Source organism: Bufo gargarizans, chromosome 4, assembly GCF_014858855.1.
Source record: "Bufo gargarizans isolate SCDJY-AF-19 chromosome 4, ASM1485885v1, whole genome shotgun sequence".
Lineage (NCBI taxonomy): Eukaryota > Metazoa > Chordata > Amphibia > Anura > Bufonidae > Bufo > Bufo gargarizans.
Window position 1 is genome coordinate 140,447,051 of NC_058083.1, and position 22,214 is coordinate 140,469,264.

At 41.1% G+C, this 22,214-nt stretch overlaps 1 protein-coding gene across 1 annotated transcript in view; it reads left to right on the forward strand.

Annotated features, from left to right (window-relative positions):
• NYAP2 (neuronal tyrosine-phosphorylated phosphoinositide-3-kinase adaptor 2) overlaps positions 1-22,214 on the forward strand; it is a 165,844-nt gene that overhangs the window by 74,386 nt on the left and 69,244 nt on the right. Inside the window, exon 2 of the mRNA XM_044292290.1 lies at positions 21,446-21,747. Coding sequence (XP_044148225.1) covers positions 21,446-21,747 — 302 coding nt within the window. The remainder of the gene's footprint in view (positions 1-21,445; positions 21,748-22,214) is intronic.

Here is a 22,214-nt window from a genome sequence, read left to right on the forward strand (position 1 = left end):
TCAATATTTTACCCCTGAAAAACCCTTTTAATGTGTACTTTTCTTTTTAAACTTTAGGCAATGAGCACTTCTAATGAATGAGAAATGAAAACTCAAGGAGAGGTAGCTGAACTGAAGCTTCCATGAAAATGTTAATTAAAAAGAGGGTAGTAAGAAACATTAGAGCATGTCATTGTCCTCCACGTTCTCCATCTTCAGTATCGCCCTTGCCTAGAGACCCAGCATAGTTTCCTACATAGGGCACACTACCAAATGCCCAATAAGACACAAATGCCTAATAAGACACAATATGCCTAACACGACAAATAGGCTATGAAAGGGTAATAAAGTGCAATGTACAAAGCCTAGAGTGAGCAGTAGATGGAGAATAGGTAAAGTCTACATGGTAGCATAGCAGGTGTAGTAACAAATAAGAGAGTAATATAGTCACATCTGCAGGCCTGTTTTAGACCACTTCATAACACTGTATGATATAAGATATATGAAGATCTTATGACTTTGTAGTTTCCTTATATCTCAGCAGGTAGCTAAGATGAATTTGCAAACCTGTCTCATTGGGAGTTATCTGACTTCCTTACTTACCGAAGCTGTAATGTGCAGGTCTTGGCTCCACTATAATGGGCTTCACATATACATTTAACACCTTATAGAAAGGCTTTATGGAGTAGCTGACTAAAGCAGGTACCGCAGGCAGTTTACTCCTCATGTTCTTTAAAACTATCAAAAAGAATCAAATATTATAATGGAGCTAAAACGGCTAAAGGCAGATGATCATTGTTGGGTGCATTAGTCAATTTGAATAATATGCCATTTAGTTTAATGAGAGAAATAAAGCATAAAATGACTACTTACTAAAAATTCCTATAATTCTTAAATCATGAACAACACCATCTGTTAATACATGTATATTTAGCCTCATGACAGATCAGATGCACAGTCATATGTTATGTTCTTATAGCTATATAAACATGCAGCATCTCTATGAATGAATGTAATAAACCACAGAGTAGGATGAACAGATGTCACCGAGGGACGCCCCGCTTTGTATGGGTATTATAAGTGGACAATTGTCCATGTGATGTGGGATCAGAGAAGACCTATGAATTTCATGTTGCTAGGCACTGGGAGAATGACGGCGGCAGTAACTGATTATTTATAAGCAGCCTTGAGAGGCTAATTTTCCCAAAGATGAATCTGGAGGCCTGCCAAATGTGTTCTCAGTACTTGATACATAGGAGATGGGTTTAGTTATTTCCTTCCAAAAGCAGTTCAATATACGGGACAGCACATTAAGTATTACGGCTTGCTTGCACACATTCTCTGTCCCATGCCGGATTGAATCATATGTGTGTGGTCCCAACTGCTCAGATTCCTATTGTCATGTTAAATACTATATCATAACACTGTTGATGTTCTTGGCAAAGCCAACCCAGTGGATAAGGGAAACTTAGGGAGTTTTTTAGGAATTTACATTGATGAAGCCATCATTGTGTGATTATTGGGGTTCCCATATTGGAACCCCCATTGACCAGCAAAATGAAGGGCAGTGGCAGGGGCGTAGCTAATGGTTCATAGGTCCTGGTGCAAGAGTTCAGCTTGGGCCCACTTTCCCTCAGTGCTTTGTGGCGAGGAGAGCACATAGCCTTCCTGCTGCCCGAGGCAAATATTGAAATGGCAACCCCCCCATGCCAAATTTTTGACCTAACCCCTTCCCTCCAGCCAGAGGTGTAACTTGACCAGCATGCACTTTCTATAATACCGGTGTCTTCTTATGTGGCACAAGGGTCTTTGGGCCCCCTCGGGCTCCTTGGCCTGGTAGCGACTGTTACCTCTGCACCCCCTATAGCTACGGCCCTGGGCAGAGAACATTTAAGATCCGCATCTCCTTCACTGCTCTACTTGAGACAGTATAATCCATATCTGAGTGGTTGTGTCTGGTGCTGCATCTCAGTCCTTACATGGCCTGATACATAATAACAAAGGTCTATCATTAAAGTGACACTCCAGGAAAATTTTGGGTACATGCAATGATAACTTACCAACACTGTTTTAACAGTGGCATTTGTTTCACCCCAGCTCAGTTACATCCATACATTTTAAACTATTTTATTGTAAGCATCTGTATGATTACCAGTTCAGGGCTTTATCTAATGTGTACAAAATATGCCAGTCTCTCCTGTGTGGCTGACTTGCTGTGAAACATGGGATTACATCGTCACCTTTCTAATTCCTCCTGGCAGCTCTACAACACCTAATCTCCCCATTCTCTGTATGCCCATCCCATGTATTTGTTTTAATTTTGGGGTACATAGGACATAATGATTATCTTTTATTATTTTTGGGAAAGGAATTCAGCCACTATATTTCATGATGTTCACCAGGCAGGTAACCCTTGTAACACCAGATGCAACGCATGGACAAGTGTGGTGATATTTTTTGAAAAAGGAGACCTATTCCAAGTCCTTTAAGGGGGTTGTCCAGTTTGAGAGCTGCACCCGGACATATCCCCATCTTTACCGCTCCGGCCCACCTGATATGAGCATCATGCAGGGCAAAGGGATTTTTAGGAGATCCAGTACTGTATCAGGCCCTCCATAGGAACTTCTAGGTGGAGGCTTCCTCCGAGCAGGGGGCCCAGTGACATCACAGGCACTAATGGGCAGGCTTTAGCGCTGCCCTAGCCTGTATAATGGCTAGGGCATCGCTAAAGCCCACCCATCAGAGCCGGTGATGTCACATGGAACACTGCTGGGTTGAAGCCTCCGCCTAGCAATGTGCCAAAGTTAACAAAAAATACATTGCCCTCTACAATACAGTGCAGGGCAAGGGAGAGCATCAGAGCATGACATGCTCTGATGCTCATATCAGGGGGCCAGAGGGGTGAAGATGGGGATATGAACGGGTTCAGCTCTGAACCCGGACAACCCCTTTAACTAGTGGTGTGTTTTTATACATTAATTTCCATAGGTATCGTAGTACTGATGAAGTCCCCAACCCTCAAATCACTATACATTGTATATCTGGTCCATTGTCATTGACCCTTATGCTGTTATCTTTGTGCTGTATTCTCTGTCTTTTTCTATGAGCTTACTTAACCCTAGTTGGTCAGTTCATTTAACCATATGTAAGAAGTCAGCTCTTCAAAATAGAAAATTATTGAAATAATTCTGTAATTAACAAGGACACCACAGCCCCGTTCTCTTGATGAACTGCAGATAATAGGCATTGTCATCCTTTTAATTGCTTTTGTGACCTCTGGTACCAGAGGTGCTCACACAAAGATGGTGTGTGTCATTTTGGTGCAATATGATGAATAATACAGCTTTGCTTTGAGAAGAACAGGAGAACGTGCAGTTGACTATAGATGCAAAAGTGCAGTCATGTTGATAACAGGTGACTTTTCTTTGACCTCGACTGAATTAATCTTGAGTGCTTTTTGTATTGACCCAATTTCCTTAAAGGCCCTTGATTTATATGATTTAGTGAATATCTTTCAGAAGGTCCAAAAGATATAGCTTGGAGCTGGAAATCACAGAGAATTTTCTTGCCCTGATGTCTACAAATACTGACATTGTTAATATGCAATTTCCTAAAATAGCCAAGCTCTGTTCTGTGTGATCTAAAACAAAACATCAAGTCAAGGACTCTACAAGCTGCCTTAGGACAATGGAAACTATGAAACACAATTACATAGTTCATGCATATATAATTCATGAATAATGCCATAGTCAGAATTAACTATCTTTTCCGCTTTCATATTAAGATATATATTATTTTAAGAAATAACAATATATAAAATTTCTAATTTAACAACTTTCTAATTTTATCATCTTTAGGCCTCATGCACACGACCGTTGTGTGCATCCGCGGCTGTTGTTCCGTTTTTTCCGCAGACCCATTGACTTTCAATGGGTCAGTGGAAAAATCGGAAAATGCTCCATTTGGCATCTGTTTCCGTGATCCGTGTTTCCAGTCCGTGAAAAAAATAAGACCTGTCCTATTTTTTTCACGGACAACGTTTCACGGACCCATTCAAGTCAATGGGTCCGTGAAAAATCACGGCTGCACACAAGATTGTAATCCGCGTCTGTGATCCGTGTCCGTGATCTGTGTCCGTTTTTTCCTATCATTTCAAAGGCAAACTTGACTTAGATTATTTTATTTTTTCATTTTTCATGTCCATGGATCCTCCAAAAATCAAGGAAGACCCATGGAAGAAAAAACGGACACGGATCACGGAACAACGGAAACCCTTTTTGCGGACCGCAAAAAAAAACGTCCGTGTGCATGAGGCCTTAGTCAGCTGTAAAGTCATACCTAGTGTTGATAGAAGTAAAGCATCCGTAGTGGAATTCGGTCCGAATTTTAGGAAAAATTTGATTCTAAACACTTCATTGTAACAAATAATTTTTTCCTAAAATAGCACCCGGAGAATGGTAAAAAAAAATATTCAACTTGCACTTGCTCGCGCAGAGGCAGTCGGCTCCTCTCAAGATTGAAAAAGACCTGCCACAGGACCTGCACTGAGCTTGATGATGTCATTTTGTGATCCTAGCGTGATCACATAGTCTTGATGTCACCAAGTTTCATGCTGGGAGCATGCGGTGATGTCATCATGCTTAGCGCAGGTCCTTTGGCAGGTCTTTTTCAATCAAGAGAGATTTTTTTTAAATCCAAAAGACCATATTGCACTACCATATTACAATTTTTAATGGCCGTTAGACGGGTGCACTTTTGTCTCAGTGGCAGTTAAAAATTGTCCCATTGATTGACAGGCTGAATGGGGTTTTAACATAGCGATTCATGATGAATTAATTTGCAACTAAACAAATTTCTTGTCAAAATTTGTCAATTCATACCAGTTGTCAGGAACTTACCCAGCCACATTCCTGTTCACAGTTGTTTTAGGAGAGCTTCCATGCCATCCAGCTAAACCCCATCTGGTTGACCTGCCACTAAGGTCCCTGGCTTGGTATCAAATCCTGTAGCTGAGTGGGAATTTAAGTCATATCCTTATAGCTTGTCAGTGCCGTGATTTTGTTTTCCTGGCTCCTGTTTGTTCTGTATGGTTAGAACTGAGCTGCATTTCTGTTGGACCTTCCTGCATGTTGAGCTTGGCTTATGCTTCAGCTTGTTTTACTTTCCTGCTACTCCTTTACATCTGACATGTCTGCTACCTGTGAGCTCACACTTGTTTTCTGCAGTCTTAGATTTTAGATGTAAGCTGACCAGTTAGATGCAAGTTCAAGTGGCCCAGGCTCCAGTAAACAGTAGCCTTAGACCTACTGACGAGAGTGGTGAATAAAGAGAGGTACAGTAGCAGATTTAGATGACTTTGCTGGAAGTGGTCCTGGGCGGTATTTCTTTCTTACTACTGTATTCTTACACCAATAAAGGACCGATCTAGGTTTATATTGGCTCATATTATTATTTTATAGTTTACCTAGACCCCCCCCCCCCCCACTTCCCCAGCCTAGATCTACCTGGTGCTAATGTCAACCAACTCATGAATACTTCATTTAACATTTATGTTAAATACCTATTGGAATCACTAAACTTGTATAGATTTGCTGCTTATTACTTATCACCCCAGGCACAATTGAAGAAATTCTGGCTTATAATATCAAGATTCATTTTCAAAAACAGGCTCTATGTATACTATAAATGATCTATATAACTTCTCAAAATAATTTCTATAGGTAATTGTAGATGAACCATAGTCATCAGCTATTACCATGGAGGTTGTACTTGGCTGGATTTATGAATATTTGACCTTTAAAGGAGACCTGTCATCAACTTTTTGCTGACCTCATTGTGGGCAGCATATAATAGTGACAGTATTGCTGATTTCAGCGGTGTGTAATTTATAAGCTAAAAGTTAATGGTTGCCGAGAACTGCATTATAATCACTGCAGCCCAGGCCTTGAAAAGAGTCAAATCTACTTGAAAAGAGTCATGGTTATTCATATTCTCCTGCTCTCCGCCCATCTCCTAAAGATTGGCCGTTCTCTCCTAGACAGAAAGGGAGAAAACTAGGTAGAAGACTGTCAATCAGGCGGTGGGCGGGAGAGCAGGAATTCATGAAACACCATGACTCTTCTCAGGTGGCCGGGACTCTTTTCCAGGCCTAGTCTTCAATGATTGTGATGTTAGTTCTCGGCAACCACTTACTTTCAACTTATAAATGACAGACCGCTGAAATCATCTCACCTGTCTACTTTATTCTGCCGTTAGTATGGGCAGCATAAAGTTGATGACAGGTTCCCTTTAAAGGCATGGTTACAGCATAGTATCTATAGGAACTATGTTTTCTAGTCCTTCTTCTTTGTTTTTAGTAAATATATTGGTGTGCATTAATTATGACATACGAATTAGCAAAAATTTGTCTGTAAAGGTCATGTCACCTCAAAATTAAAACATAAAAATAAAAAGTTTCTCTGTGGTGGCAGAAGTGTTGCTTATCCCTTGAACATTTGCATACAGAGACATTTTTCCTTCTGGAGGAGGGCGATCTTGCATACATTTCCCCCAGGGAGCATTGCCTGTAATATGCTCTACTCCAAATAGAAGTCTCCAAAAGGAGAAATAATACTGCCTGAGAATTACATCAAAAGCTTCTCACCCAGCCAACTAAAACCCTGTTCTGTACTGCCAAGGGCAAGGACCTCAAAAAGTGGTCTAAAGATGGCTTTTACATAATATCCTTAGTGATGCTGCAATATCATATAACATATAGTATAGCTACCTGCAATAGAAGAGCCTAGAGAGTCTTCTTCCTTCTGGAAGAGTGCTATTTTAATTTTATATATTGTATATTTATATAAGAGTACTAACTAATCTCATATAATGTTTGGTAGCGAGTATCAGCCATTACAATGGAAGTTCTTCTTGGTCTGATAGCAATGATGGAAGGTACCTAGGTATTTAGGGCACAGTCTCCAGGCTGAGGGTGCCTGAGCTTTAGGTTCCCTGGTGACCATCAAAGGTGTTTCATAGTCTAGTGCTATGGTGATTTACCTGTGTTTAGTCTGCATTATTTCATGCCTGTGTTCCTGCTGTGCTCCAAGTTCTGTTTCCATGCTGGCTGTGTGCGCCTACACTTTCAAGTCCAAGTTCAGATCAGTCTGTGTTTAAGTTTACCTAATCCTTCCTGTCTGTCTGCAAGTTCCTAGCCTGCCTGCCTTGTGTGTGCTTTACCATTACTCCGCTCACAAGTCTTTCCTACGTCTACTTTAACTGTTCACTGCCTGGATTTCAAAAACCAGCATTCAAGCCTTGGTGCCTGTTCAGACTTTAACTGTGGTTTTCCTAAATTTTTGGTGCATTTTCTATTTTCAGTTTTTGCATCAGAGTCCCTGACCCTACTGGGTCAGCTATCAACTACACTAAGAATATCCATGGAGGTAGTGGTCTAATTGCTAACCTGCAGAGAAATACAGATCCCTGTAGGGGTTAAAGGGTGAATACCAGGAAAGCGCTAGAATAACGCCTTTACAGTTAGCCCTGTGCCAAACTGGCTGACAGGCAGTGTGTGTTCACACTTAATGTATTGTAACAGACTGATTCTCTTTTGATTGTATAGTTCTAGGTTATGTATGATACTTTTTCATTTCCCTTGTGACTGTGCTGCAGGTTAATTGAACACTTACTTCTAGGTTCCCCCATATTACAGCTGCTTGCTGGGAGTCCAAACTGTATGATCATCTTTTTGTTAGTGACCTGTCCACTAAAAAATGAGTGTCAAAAGTATCTGGTTATATAGTTTAATTTATCTATGTAAGAGTCAGGCTATGATTAAGGTCAGTGAATCCAATGAGTATAAAAATTAATATATCTATACGCCATCATTTTATAAACCTGTCTTTATATAAAAAAAAATTATACCAGGGACTAGTACACTAGCTTAGCTTTTGGCTGTGGTCATCACTTCATCTTCACATGCAGAATCATTGACCTGGGAGCACTTGGTGTTCCTCCATGATACTCTAGATAATGACAACTTATTGTCATTCTTTAACCCTTTTTACTGGTTAGAATTGCAGAATATTTACATACATCTACAATTATAGGATTCAATTCCTAGTCTAGCAAGTGACTTTTTCAGTGCTTTTCATATTTTGTACTCTTATAAAAAAAAGAAAAAAAATCACCCAGAGAGACATGTGCTATTACTATGCTAAATTTTCACATTTGCTGATTGCACATTTCAAAGTAGATGTCAGTTTTAAAATGCAAATAGAAGTACAAATTTATTTAGTGTTCCCATTAAAATGCCTGTTGGAATGAGGAGAAAAACCTGAGTAACTATGCCATTGTAGACATATTCCAACATTGTACATTTAGTTGATTTTATGTGTGTATTTATGGCTAAAGGAAACACAGAGGTAGCAGTCCCCCCTGTCATATATTAGATACCACTATTATAAATGGCACGTGGTAGGTGTATTGAGGTTCAGGAGCTTCAAATAATGCTCTGATGTAACACAGTCATTTTTTTTAAATTATTCTGTCATTGGCATTTTTGCTGAAAAAAAAAACTCCAGCAAGAGACGTTGTGTAGAAGTCTATGTAAATTATTAAGCATAAGTGTATGTGTTTTTTTTTGCAGTGGTATTTTTGGACACTCAAGGTGAGGTTTTTGGGTCAATGGCATTCTTTTAAATTCACAGCATGCTCTGAGTGTGGCGTTTTTCCCCTCTCATTTTTAATCAGTTTTATCCCACACATCCATTGTTATCCATCTGTTAAAAAATGCCAAGTGCCAATGTGTGTTGCATTTTTTTATGGTGTTTTGCATGACTATTTTATTTAAAACTACACCTTTATTATATTTATTTAAAACTCTGACCGGAAAAAAGAACCCTATGTGTAATTATTAAAACTATCTGGGTGAATGCGGGGACAGTGATGGATTATGCTAAATACAGCTGTCAAATGAAAGTGTGGCAACATAGACAGTCCTAAATTATTAAGGACAGATTGCAGCCCCTAGGAGCATAAGATAAGCCTCCTTTCTTGTCATACTTAACTGTTGAGAAGGCATACCTACATAGTAATGGTATTACAGTAAATAAACACCAAGGACAAACAGCCTTTGCAATTATATCAAGCACCACGTAGGGTGTTTCTCAAATAAAGCGGTCACTGTCGTAAATAATAAAAAGAACACAAAGTGCTGACCCCATCACAGCTGTATTTAGCATAATCCATCACTGTCCCTGCATTCACCCTGATAGTTTTAATAATTACACATAGGGTTCTTTTTTCCGGTCAGAGTTTTAAATAAATATAATAAAGATGTAGTTTTAAATAAAACGTTAGAGAGGACCCCAAAAGGGATTGGGTGGTCAAATGACCGTTATATTGTGCATTGTTATTATCCCGAGGGTTCCATAAGGGCACTGTATTTTAGTGTTTTTCCCAAACTGTTTCAAGAGGAAGCGGTATTACAGGGGGTACGGACTTTCCTACATATATAAAAATGGCCATGCAAATGCCATTGAATGTGACCGGTGCTCAAACACTAGATTTGCTTATTTGAGAAAAAAAAGAGGCCATGGCAAAAGCTATGTTTGATAGCACACTAAAAAAGGGGGTTATCCCAAGAGCAGCCTTTATAACTTATCCATGGGATAGAAAATAAATGTCTGATCACTGGGGGCCCAATCACTTAGACGATCAGAGATCTGATTCTGGAGATCTGGAGTTCCTAAGTGCACTGAATGGAGCAAAAGCAAGCATGTTAATCCACCAGGCTATTCACTATTGTGGGAATGACGTGGACAACACTCTCATGGAACGGTCGGTGGACTAAAATGCACACTTTTGCTCAATTTGGTAGACTTGCAGACCACATTTTTGAGATAACTGGGGGGGTCACAGTATTCATATCCCTAGCGATAATACATTTATCATGTCTCTGGCGCATGGATGATACATGTTATTTGTGGGATAACCCCTATCAGGCACAAGTATTGTCTTGGGAAGAATCTGAGTGGTTACTGCATATCTGTCTGACCCTGAAAACTTTTTCATGTCTGTTCAGAGGAGACTGCTGTCTGGCTAGGAATGGTGCAGAATCAACCTCCTTCATTAGCTTGGAATATATTTTTCTGTCTCAGAAATTTCTGCAAGGACTATTCTGTTTGTGAATATTGCTTAACAGCCCTAATATATACTGTATGTTTGCTATGTATGTTCATATTTAAGCAGGTTTAAATATCATTGCTTGTTGATGGCAGATGTGCTGTCTAATCATGGTCTTCTGCAGGTAAATAACGATTCTGTATGGGGACGAGCCATGGCATTAACGATCACTAGCAATCACTTCATGACCTCCTCCACTGACAAGCAGGTGACTGCCAGGATAGTAGACGTCCTTCCCGACAATCGCCTGCAAAATCTGCAGGTCTATAGTAATACAGGCTTTAGGGCTTTATTACACTGTCCAATGGTTGATTACACCGGCCGATGCCAACTAAATGCGGGAGGAACGATTGACTCTACGGTTCTTCCCCCTCATTCTGTTCTATTAATCATTGGCATCACATCCCTGATGACACAGGGAAATGTGCTGCCGATAATCGGGCATCTTTCATCCTGATGACAGATATCCATCAGCTGACAAACGAGAATTTGCTTGTTCATCAGCTGATCGACTGCTCAATTGTACGAGCCGATAACTGTGAACGAGTGTTACTATGAATGCTCGTTCCCGATAAATGGCACAAAAATCACGCAGTCTAATAGGGCCTTAAATTTAGAACTGTTTTCTTTGCATGGAGATGCTGACAATAGTAATTGTGCAGAGTATTTAATTACTATTTACTTAGTGCTCAGACAGGACATCTTTTACAATGTTGCTACTGAGTCTAATGTTTGAGCCTTCACAATATTTTGACACTGGATCTTCTGCTCTCACATAGTTTCTCTTAATGTAGAACATATAGTAATTAAATGGCATTGCTTATTATTGCTGATTTGTTCATTCATGTACTGTAGATAAAATATACAGAAAGGAACAGAAGGGCAAATGTGCCATAGAGGCATCCCAGGCTGTGTAATGGCCGGTGGCTAGAGATTTCCTCCCCACGTGTTCTACAACATTAACAAATACGTTTGATGGAATATACCCAATCATAGAGTGCAATGAAATAGCTCCTGTGATGGGGATTTAGGGGTTCTAGTAAATGGGCAGAATTGTAATCCTTGCCATGGGGCTCCTCACCTTTTTTTTTTTACACTCCTGCATCAACTATTATATTAATAATTCGTTTCTGATTAATTATATTTAATGCAGCTTAATTGTGTTGCCAGCATTTACATTTTCCTGGTGGTAATAATACGAATAATGAAACAAAAAGGCAAGCTACCTTGTCAGTGAGACTTACTTAGTTTATCATGAAAATGACTGTACTGTGAGTTTAAATTGCCCCACAGTTTCAAAATGTCTGCTTCCAGTAGCGGATTGTGCTCCTGTGCCAGTTGAGTGTTATCTGAATAGTTTTTAAGCCTTTGGTCAGTGTCAGACTTCTGTTATAGAGCTGCTTTTTCAGATTAGGTCTACATGGAGAATTTGCTGCATGACACTAAAGGAGTTGTCCAGTCCTTGACAACTTAGGTCCTGTCCACAGGACCATATGTATCTGATCTGTGGGGTTGATACCCATCCCCGCTTCCCTGCTGATCAGCTGTAATGCAGTAGCTCCAGGACAAGAACTACACAGCTCTGTCCGTGCTGCAGTGGACAGCCTTGGATACTGCAGTGCTCCTCTACTTGAAGTGAATGTGAGCAGTATTACAGTAGCCATTTCTATCCACTACATAATGGATAAAGCTGTATAGTTCTGGTGCCCAGTTCCAGTGTTAGAGCTACTGCAGAAAAGCTGATCAGTGAGGTGCAGGGGGGTGACACCCCCCCCCCCCCCACCAATCAGATAGTGATGGCCTTAGGGTTAGACAAATCCTTTAAGATTGCAATGTTTTGCTGCTGCAACGGGCGCCTCCCCCAGGGCCCTCTATGTCGCGTCCCAGGTGTAGGAAATGCTGAGTAGTATAGTGTGGGCTAAATGTCTCTTTTTGCATGTCACGCTGCACCTACCTGGATAAGGCTTTGGCTCCGAAGCAATAAATAGGGGGTTATAATTGAGGGATTTGAAAGAATAACTTGAGTCCAGACCTTGAGATGAAGTTCAATGGCAGCTTTACTTTGAATAAATGTTTCTCCAAAACAGTTTACAGGCTTTGTCTTGGTTCCAGCAGACGTTATAATTAAACTGGCAGGCAAACTCAACTCTGCCTATGTCTCTGTTTCTCTCTGACTCTGCTGTACTGACAGGCTGGCTGTATAACTCAGCTTCTGTATGCTGCACTTCTTCTCAGTAGTCTGACTCTAGGTTATGCCAAGGAACTTTCCTCCTGACTCCTGAGGCTTTAAGCTTTGGCTTCCATGGCCAGCAGAGCTTAAGGTGCTCTGGCTGGCGTGGGCACATCCAGCAGAGACCTGCCTCTGCACACCCTTCTCCTAGCTAGGGGTAAACTAGACTGACTAGAATTTCTGCCCCACCATTCCTGCAGGAAGTAGGACTCGCCCACCTCTCTCCAGAGGTGGGTTAAAATGGAATAGAGTGTTCCATTCTCTCTAAGTACAGCTCTGCCATATTTGCTGCCACCTGCTGGTGAACCAGGTAAATTAAATTTATAACAGTTGCAAAAAGATTAGGAATGCACAGTGTATAGGACCAGAACAGAATACATAAGAAGACATTATATTAGCCCATTAGAGATAGTGGAAGGGTACAGGAGTGGTAATACCACTATGGGGTGTTACACTGCTAAAATGTAGTTGCATGGAAATCCAGCAGATTTGGAAGTCTGATGACTGTTGTGTTTCAGTGCATGAACTTGCATGTTGCAAAGTACTGTAACTGCATTCATTAGTTGCATTCTATACTGATTTTAACTTGAACTGTCTAAGTGTTATTGCTATAATAGGAACGTTAGAATGTGGCTGGATTACAGATATCTGAAATTTGCTTTTGGAAGTTACAAAAATAAATGTTTGCAATCAATAACAGCAAGAAGAAACCTTGAAAACTAAATGGAATTGAAACATATTAGGGTAGATTTGCTCTGGATTTTATCTGCCAATTTGTGCAGGTTAAATCTCTAGTACTTTACAGTACAAGGTAAGTGAATGAGATTTAAAAATCTTGCTCACATATTGTCGATATTTCCTGCATGGAAATACAAGTTCATTTTGGATTTTTAAATCGACTGCATGCTCACTCTATTGCAGAAAACAATTTCAATGTATCAGAAATCCACAATGAAATGGCAGTATTATCTGCAGCAAAATACTCATGTAACACATGTAGATTTTGCTGTGGATTCAGTAGACATTTACTGCAATATGTGCTAGGGGAAAATTCCATTATGTCTCTACATAATCTTAGAAGTTTAAAAACTTCTCATTATGCAATAAAATTTTAAAAAGAAATAGACAATATATATAAATAAAAAAACATATTTGACATTCCTTTTAAGGTTGTCATGTGCACCATGAACAGAGATTGCGGTGGTTCTTCCTTTCAAAGGGTGGCATCAAATCCATCTGACATCTTGAAGTCTGAGATTCATATTCATAGAGCATTACCATATGAGATAATTAACTTTTCTCTTTAACAATCAACTAAATTGATGTTGTGCCTTCTAATGAATAGATGCAGCCCATTACTGATGCAAGTTTTCTTCCTGTCAAATGTAATGAAGTGGGATCAACACCTACAATTATTTAGACTACCAGTCTATGGTGTCCTTTATTTCAAAGAGTGTTTATAAATCAGTATGTGTCATACTTTGTGCCATGTAAATAGGGAGGAACAAAGGGAGATGACGGTTAGCAGTCAGGAGAGTCAGGGACAAGTTCGTAGATTACTACAATGTAATCTATTTTCTAGCCCTGTGCTACATGATCAGAATTTGGCATTAAATAACTTAATACCATTAACAAATGTACAGCTGTTTACACTGTATTGAACCATTGATTATTATTTTGGATGTCTAAAGCAATCTTTTCTCTGAGGGTGACAATTTGTCCAGACTCATTCATAAATGCTGTTTTGTATCACTACTTATGTGAATGGGTCTATTCATCTTCTTTTCCTTATAGGTTTAGCATGTTTAACCTATTTAGAAAATGCCCCACAATAGCTATGACTAGAGATGAGGGAATTTCAAAAAAATTCGATTTGGCCGGTTTGCCACATTTTTTGAAGAAATTCAGTTTGATCCGAATTTATTCACGGCGAATCGTGTTAAAAAATGGATATTTCCTGGCTGCAAAGAGCCTTTATGGTGGTGTAGAACACTGTGCCTTGCAGTAATATGCATAGGGAGTCTGCTGTGGTAGTGAAGCAATACTGTGAGACTGTATGACATTCAGATGACAAGTGTCGCTCTTAGAATCACTGCACACTTCACGTATTTGAGCAGTTACGAGGCCAAAACTGATCAAGTAACTCAAGTGTGAACTCAGCTTTACAGGTCAATGTTAGTGTCTAGAAGAAGTGCACTTCTTTTACACCATCGGCAGCTGATTCAACATAGATATCTACAGAACCTGTTCTATTAAACGCTTATACAAGTAGAGTCCCCACGACAGAGTGGAGAGGGTGTCAGCAGTAAGTTTGTGTTGACTTCACTGATTGTTTTGCCCTTCCTCTGCTCAGTCAGAACAATAACCCCAAAAAACAGATCCTGTCTATGGAGCATCCGCCTTCACTTGGTCAGCATTTGGTCAGTAATCCATCAGTATTGCTAAAGCCCAAAAAAACAGGAGTGGATCCAAAACAGAGATGACACGTGAATGGAATTTTTGCATTTCTTCTGTGTTTTTTACCCACTCCTGCTTTTGGCTACCAAATCATAAGCCAATTCTTATGCAAAATAGGGACCATGTCATGCAGGCCTTACAGCTGTTACATCAGAATCCGTTGTGCATCTAATTTTTCCTTCCTTCTGACAGATCAGAAGAAGGGTCAAATAAATGATGATGTCAGCCAGGCCAAAAGGCAAAATAGTGGCCCAGTCATGAACTGGGGAGGCTGGGAAAAGCATGAGAAGTCCACAGAGTGGCCCTATGACATAGTGGTGAGGTGGAAGCAGCATGAGGAGACCACAGAGTGGCCCAATGACAGAGTCTGGAGGTGGCAGCAGCATCAGGAGGATGCCATAGAGTGGTAGAATAACAGTGTGGAGGTGGTGGCAGCATCAGGAGGCCACAGAGTGGCACTATGACAGTGTGGAGGTGGCAGAAGCATCAGGAGGAGGCCACAGAGTGGCACAATAACAGTGTGGAGGTGGCAACAGCATCAGGAGGAGGCCACAGGGTGGCACAATGACAGTGTGGAGGTGGCAGCAGTATCAGAAGGCCACAGAGTGCCACAATGACAGAGTGTGGAGGTGGCAGCAGCAGCATCAGGAGAGGGCAACAGGGTGACACAATGACAGAGTGTGGATGTGGAAGCAGCTTTATCAGGAGGCCACAGAGTGGCACAATGACAGAGAGTGGAGGTGGCAGTAACAGCATCAGGAAGAAACCACAGGGTGTCACAATGACAATGTGGAGGTGGTAGCAGCAGCAGCAGGAGGCCACAGAGTGGCAAGATTACATAGTGTGGAGGTGGCAGCAGCATCAGGAGACCACAGAGTGGTAAGGTGACATAGTGTGGAGGTGGCAGCAGCATCAGGAGACCACAGAGTGGCAGGGTCACATAGTGTGGAGGTGGCAGCAGCATCAGAAGACCACAGAGTGGCAAGGTGACATAGTGTGGAGATGGCAGCAGCATCAGGAGACCACAGAGTGACCCAGTGACAGAGTGGGCAGGTGGGTGGAAATACCAGTACCAGCTGAAGATGGTGGGTGAAAGAAGGCGTTCTTGACATCAGATGTGTGGCATCAGGCGGGTGGCAGCATCATAATAGTAGCTGAGGCAGGTAGCCAGAAGAAACCAGTCTTTTTGTCAAAGTGTTGGTGTGTCTGGGTCCTCTGCCTCGTTTTCTGCTGCTCCTCCTCTCCTATCACCTGTGTAGAAAAACCACCCATTTCGCTACACATTGCTTGTGCTCCAATGTCCTCCTCCTCCAGTTCAGCCCCCACAAGTCTCATGTGGCTGTGAGATCTAGGTGCCATGTCTTAAATCACCTGACCAGCCAGATTTACCGGCATCTCTTCCAGGACATGAAGCAGTGGAATGAGGTTGTTCATCCTGGTGACTGACAAATAACATGGCCTCCTCAAAGGGCCTGAGCAAATGACAGGTGTCATGCATGAGCTGCCACTGTCTGACGTCGAAGTTACACAGGGGAGTACTCCTGTCCTCTTGGATAATCAAGAAATTGTTTATGGCCTTTCTCTGCTCATATAGTCGGTTCAACATGGAAGGTGGAATTCCAACGGGTGGAAACATTGCATATCAGCCTATGTTGGGGGATGCCGTTCTGCCACTGCAGCTAAACTAGGGTGTGCTTTGCGGTGTACAAGTGGCTGAAGTGCATGCAAAGTTTCCTGGCCATTTTTAGGATATCTTGCAGATGGGCAGAATACTTCAGGAACCGCTTGACAACCAGATTGAACACATGTGCCATGCAGGGTGCATGGCTCAGCCCTCCTTGACGCAGAGCCGACACCAGGCAGGAACCACAATCACCCAGTGAGCCGTAAAGGAGATGTACTGTCCCTGACCGTAGTTACAGCTCCACACGTCGGCGCTACCGTGCACTTTGGCAGACACCGACAGGCTCAAGGACTGGCCCACCTTCTGTTCTACATATTTGTGAAGGGCTGGTACTGCCTTTTTGGCAAAGAAATGACAGCTTGGGAATCTCCACCTCGCCTTGGCACAGCCATCACGTCTCTGAAAGGTGCAGAGTCCACCACTTGGAAAGGGAGTGGCTGCAGCACCAGCAACTTGGCCAGGAATGCAGCTTCTGCGCAAATGGATGAGTGCACTCTTACTGCTGTCTCTTGGCAATTGATTTGGTGATCGATTGCTGACGGAATGACTGGCGAGGAGTAGGAGGAGGAGCAGGAGGACCAGCAAATGATGGGAAGGACAGACAGCTCCTTTCCGCTGAGGCGGTGGAGCCTTGACTGCCTGACATCGGGTGTGTGCCACTGGGTAATGCAGCGGTTGCTGCGACAGGCAGGACCACCACACGGAGCCACAGTTCTCCCAGGCCACTTTATAGTGACGCTGCATATGTTGACAGAGGGCCATGGTGCCAACATTGGCACCCTGGCCACGATTCACCTTCTGCCCAAAGATTCTACAAATGGCCATGTTCACCTTCTCCGGCGGGTTAACAAAAAACTGCCACACCGCCGAGTAGGTGTTTTTACCCCCAACACTCCACACTGACTGACTGCTACCGCCGCTGCTTCCGTGAACCCCTGCAACACTACTTTCCGGGCAGGTAGGCTCCTGCGAAGCGGTTGGTCTACCCCGGGCACGTTTGGCTCCCGACCTCCCACTGTTGCCACCCTGCTGACTCCCGGCTGAGCTAGCGACTTGCTGGTTCCACCACAGCTGCCTCACGGGCAAGCTGCCACCTTCTTGTCCTATTGATGATAAAGCCCATAGTTCACCAGGCTTTCAAGTGCGTTCAGCTACATCGTCATCATCGAGTACTGTCTGTACGTCACTGATATCCTCCTCAACGGTCCCTGGGTCAGAAGCCTGACCGCTCACGACACCAGCTCCCATGCCACTCTCCTCATCACTACTTGCCCGCCTACTGGAGGAAGCGGCGAATGTCTCCTCCACATCTTGGCTCGCCAGTAGCTACTGACTGTCCTCTAGTAGCTCGTCCTCCCTGTACAGTGGAGCTGAGCCCACAGCATATAATACTTGTATGGCTGAGGGAACAGAAAATTACTAAATGAAATAAACATTGCAATTTTGCACCCCACATGCACAAACATCGATAAAGTTAACATTTTACATTTGCCCTACATTTGCCTTACAAAGCACCTACGTTATGCTGATCTGACATAATTAACTCATTATATTAGATACATGGAATTCCTTAGCAGTGAATGGAGATCAAGGCACACATACAATGCCAGCCCTCCACTCACCGCTATGGGACTTCCGAAAATGCTCATTGGCTGTAAAGTCAATGTTCAGCTAGTTTTGGAAATCCCATAGCATTGAATGGAGGGGAGGCCATGAATGTGAAGTTTGCTCGCCATTCACTTTAGACCCCATACTTGAGATGAGAGCAGATCCCTGAGGTGGGACCCACGCGTATTGGACATTTATGGCATATTCTCCGAGATGGGATAACCTCTTTAACCTTTTTATAGTTCATAGGACCAAAAACTGTAAATAATGAATGCTACTAGGTAAATTAAGATGAAAACAAAAGAAGAAGAAATATTCTTATTGTCATTATAGTTAAACAACAAAACTTGAAGGGCTGCAATCCATTGCGTCTGGGCAGTGTAAAGGACTGCCTCTCTGTCTTCTGTTTACACTAAAGGGAAGACAGAAAAGCCATAGCAATGGTCTTTTAAGGGAATTATTAATTAAAGATATTATTATAAGAAAATTACAGATCTTTTCACAATCATTGACAGACTACCTCAGGTATATATGCCTTGCCCTGATAAACTAGCAAATAAAAAATATGGCAGTTACACTTTAAAAATCAAGCCCTTAAATAATGTAATGTAATGACAGTTTGACACACAGTGGTATATGAATAGCTATGCAGTTTTGTGTCCATTTTTCATGCTGTCTTTCTAAACCAGAAGTCATTTCTCCTTCCTGCTGGATACACTGCAGGTTTTTATTTAAAAAAATGGACCAAAAAATTGTGTGTCTACCCTAACAGAAACAGAATTATGCAGGCATAACTGTATGTTATATTGTAGGAAGAAAAATATCCCCTGCTCTTACCATTTGATTGAGATTTGCTTAAAAAATAGGAGCAGGTATATGTATCTTACATTTAAATATTTTTTCTTGTTTATTTAATATTATTAAAATCCATTTTGATGAAAGGTCACAATCAAATCCAGAACACGGCCAAATGTCATAGTGTGTTTGAGCTGATTTACCTTATATGATATGCAGCTATTCTGAAGTATTATAAATATATTTTATTCTTTTATTTGTTAAATGAGATAGGTCAGAAAATAATGTGCGTGTAATTTTGTTAGATAAATATTGAATAAAAATATATTATAATAATGCTATAACACAGATTCTTAAAATAATATCATTATTAACTTATTTATTAGTAAGATAATAATATTAGTACAGGGAAACAGCCAAATACAGCACTCTGCTCTCTCCAGTTAGTGGAAGTCCCGGTGGTTGGACCACCACCTTTCGGATACTTTATTATATATATATATATATATATATATATATATATATAAGAGAAGAAAAAAAGAAGAAAAAGTCCAGCGGGAGCACCAACCGGGTTGCGGGTGCAAAGTCCAGCAGAGGGCAACGGCTGTACCCAAGATTTGTAGAGACGAAAAAAGTCGGACGGCAACTTGCGACGTTTCGGCTCACAAGAGCCTTCCTCAAGCGAGGAAACGTCGCAAGTTGCCATATTATGGGTGATTAAAACACTTTATTTCACCATCATTTTGGAGTGCAGTCCGACTTTTTTCGTCTCTATATATATATATATATATATATATATATATATATTACTGAATCCAGTGGAAAATTCTAGATGCACTGGATACTAGATGCCCCAACAATGGAGAATGTGTCCAATTCCTTTGTTAGGCCTCAAACACATTTCCGTTTTTCACTGCCGTGTGCTGTCCACATTTTCTGCTGACAGCACACGCGCCCATTGATTTAAATGTGTCTGTTCACATTTCAGTATTTTTTTTAATGACCGGGGACATGCACTACTTTGATCTCTGATGCGGACCAAGCATGCCCATTGAAGTCTATGGGTCTGTGACAATCACTGACACACATCTGTGTTGCGTCCGTGTTGCGTCTTGTTTTCACTGATGACCAATAGGAGATTCTTTCGAAATTAATTTTCAGCTGAGCAACGTCAGTGAATTACGGATGACACACGGATGGTAAAAACGGACACACAGACCCAACCACGGATTCTTCACGGACATCTTCACCGATTAACCACGTACGCTATTTTTCACGGACATGACACTGACATGGAAATGTGAACAAGTCCTTAGATACAGTGTTTACAGTACTTGTACTCAACTAGCATCCAAGATAAAAATATTGGTGAACAGATTCTCTTCCAACTAACTACCAGCTATAGCTGTCAGTGCTGAGATGGTTGCTTAAACCTGCTCTTTGTAACAGAAGTTTAAAGGATGGTGACTCCCTATTGAACAAAATAAAGAGGAGGAAGCCGACACTATGCGAAACTCTAGTTGGGCAGTCTGATCTGATGGCACATATTTTAATTGTAGTTTGCATGCATTTTAAAGTGCTTACTTGTGAGTGTGAAAAAAATCCTGAATAAGTCTCCTCTGCTGTCCTAAGCATTCTTGCACTATGGCCGCTTTTACATGAGTGTATTTGCAATCCGTCTATTGGCTGGATTTTATGTACCAGAATGCACTGCTAATGTTAATGAATAGAGCTATTCACATGGGTGTGTATGAAATCCACAGCATTTTGGATTTTTTTCCGCGTTGAACGTTGTTCGCGTCATTAAGAGTCATATTCAGCCTATCAGGGAATTAATCAGGAGTTAAAACAAAAATATACATATCCACCTCACCCGTTTGATGGCGGACAGGCCATTGTGGCCATCTTGATTCAAGAAAATGTGCCAATTCTAGCGCTTGCTCACGTGATGACATCATCACATCATTACAATGGGCAGGCGCAGTTGACGTCATCAGTGATGGATGAGGTGAGTATTTTTTATTCTTTTTTTACCGCCATTTCAGAAAACAATTGATTCCTTACCATGAAGCAACAAGAAATTTGGATTTGTGGCAAATCAAATTTTTCCTGAAATTTGGATTGCTTTCCACTTTCATTCGCACAACACTAGTTATAATATGTTGGTGACCCAATTGAGGATTGACAGCTATTTCTGGGAGTAATGGCCAAGTAAAATCAGTCTTTACCTTTTACTACATAAACTAAATAAAACAGAAAGATCCCTAAGGGAGAACAGATGATAGGATTATCTTCAGCATAAAGTGACTAATGAACTAAAGACATTAATAAAGAATAGTCTCAGTTCATACTGGTGTAATAGGTTCCATTTAAAATCCATGACAAACGTTAAAGATTGGTTGTATTTTGTAATGACTCTTAAAGGATTCCATTGCTTTATAATGTGCAACTAGTTTACAAAAATAACATTAAATGTGGAAGTAATATTAATCAAAAATACTAATTTTTTTCTTTGTTTTATACAGTATTGGTGGGGAGGTAGCAAGAGGAAACGAAGGGAACTACGTCAATAAACATTTCCGCATGGGATTTATGACAATGCCTGCCCCTCAAGACAGGCTACCACATCCATGTTCTAGTGGATTTGCCGTACGTTCACAGTCCCTCCATTCAGTAGGTGGCGCTGATGATGACAGTAGTGGTTGCTCCCGGAAACAACCACCTCCAAAACCAAAACGAGACCCGAACACTAAGCTAAGCATTTCTTCAGAGACTGTCAACTCGGGAACATTAGGCAAGAGTCCAAAGTTCACAGACAGGACAGATGGTAAGTTATCTACGGAACATGTTTCCTTTGCAGGGCACATTATAATTAATGAATCAATCCTCCTAATTTCTAAATTATGTTCTGAGGGCTCCCATTATGTTATTAGAAGCAATTAAAATATTTACAAGTAGTTTACAAATATTAGCATTCATTTTTACTAATGTTTGGAAAAGAAAATGGATCTGAAAAATGCCCTAGGCTGAGTTCACACAGAGCAGATTTGGTCAGTATAATGGGAAGATATTTCTCTTGTAATTTATGCGCTCTTGTTTTGTCCTAAAAACAGGTATACACAATACTGATCTAATCTGCATTGTGTGAAATAGGCTCTAGGCAGAACTCACAAATACTTGCACTTGAATGAGTTACAGTAAATAAGATGTTATTATATGGAATGAGCAGAAAGACTGTTTACTATTGCATGCTGACTTTTACATTGAAGAATATGGTGTTACAGTAAATTGATA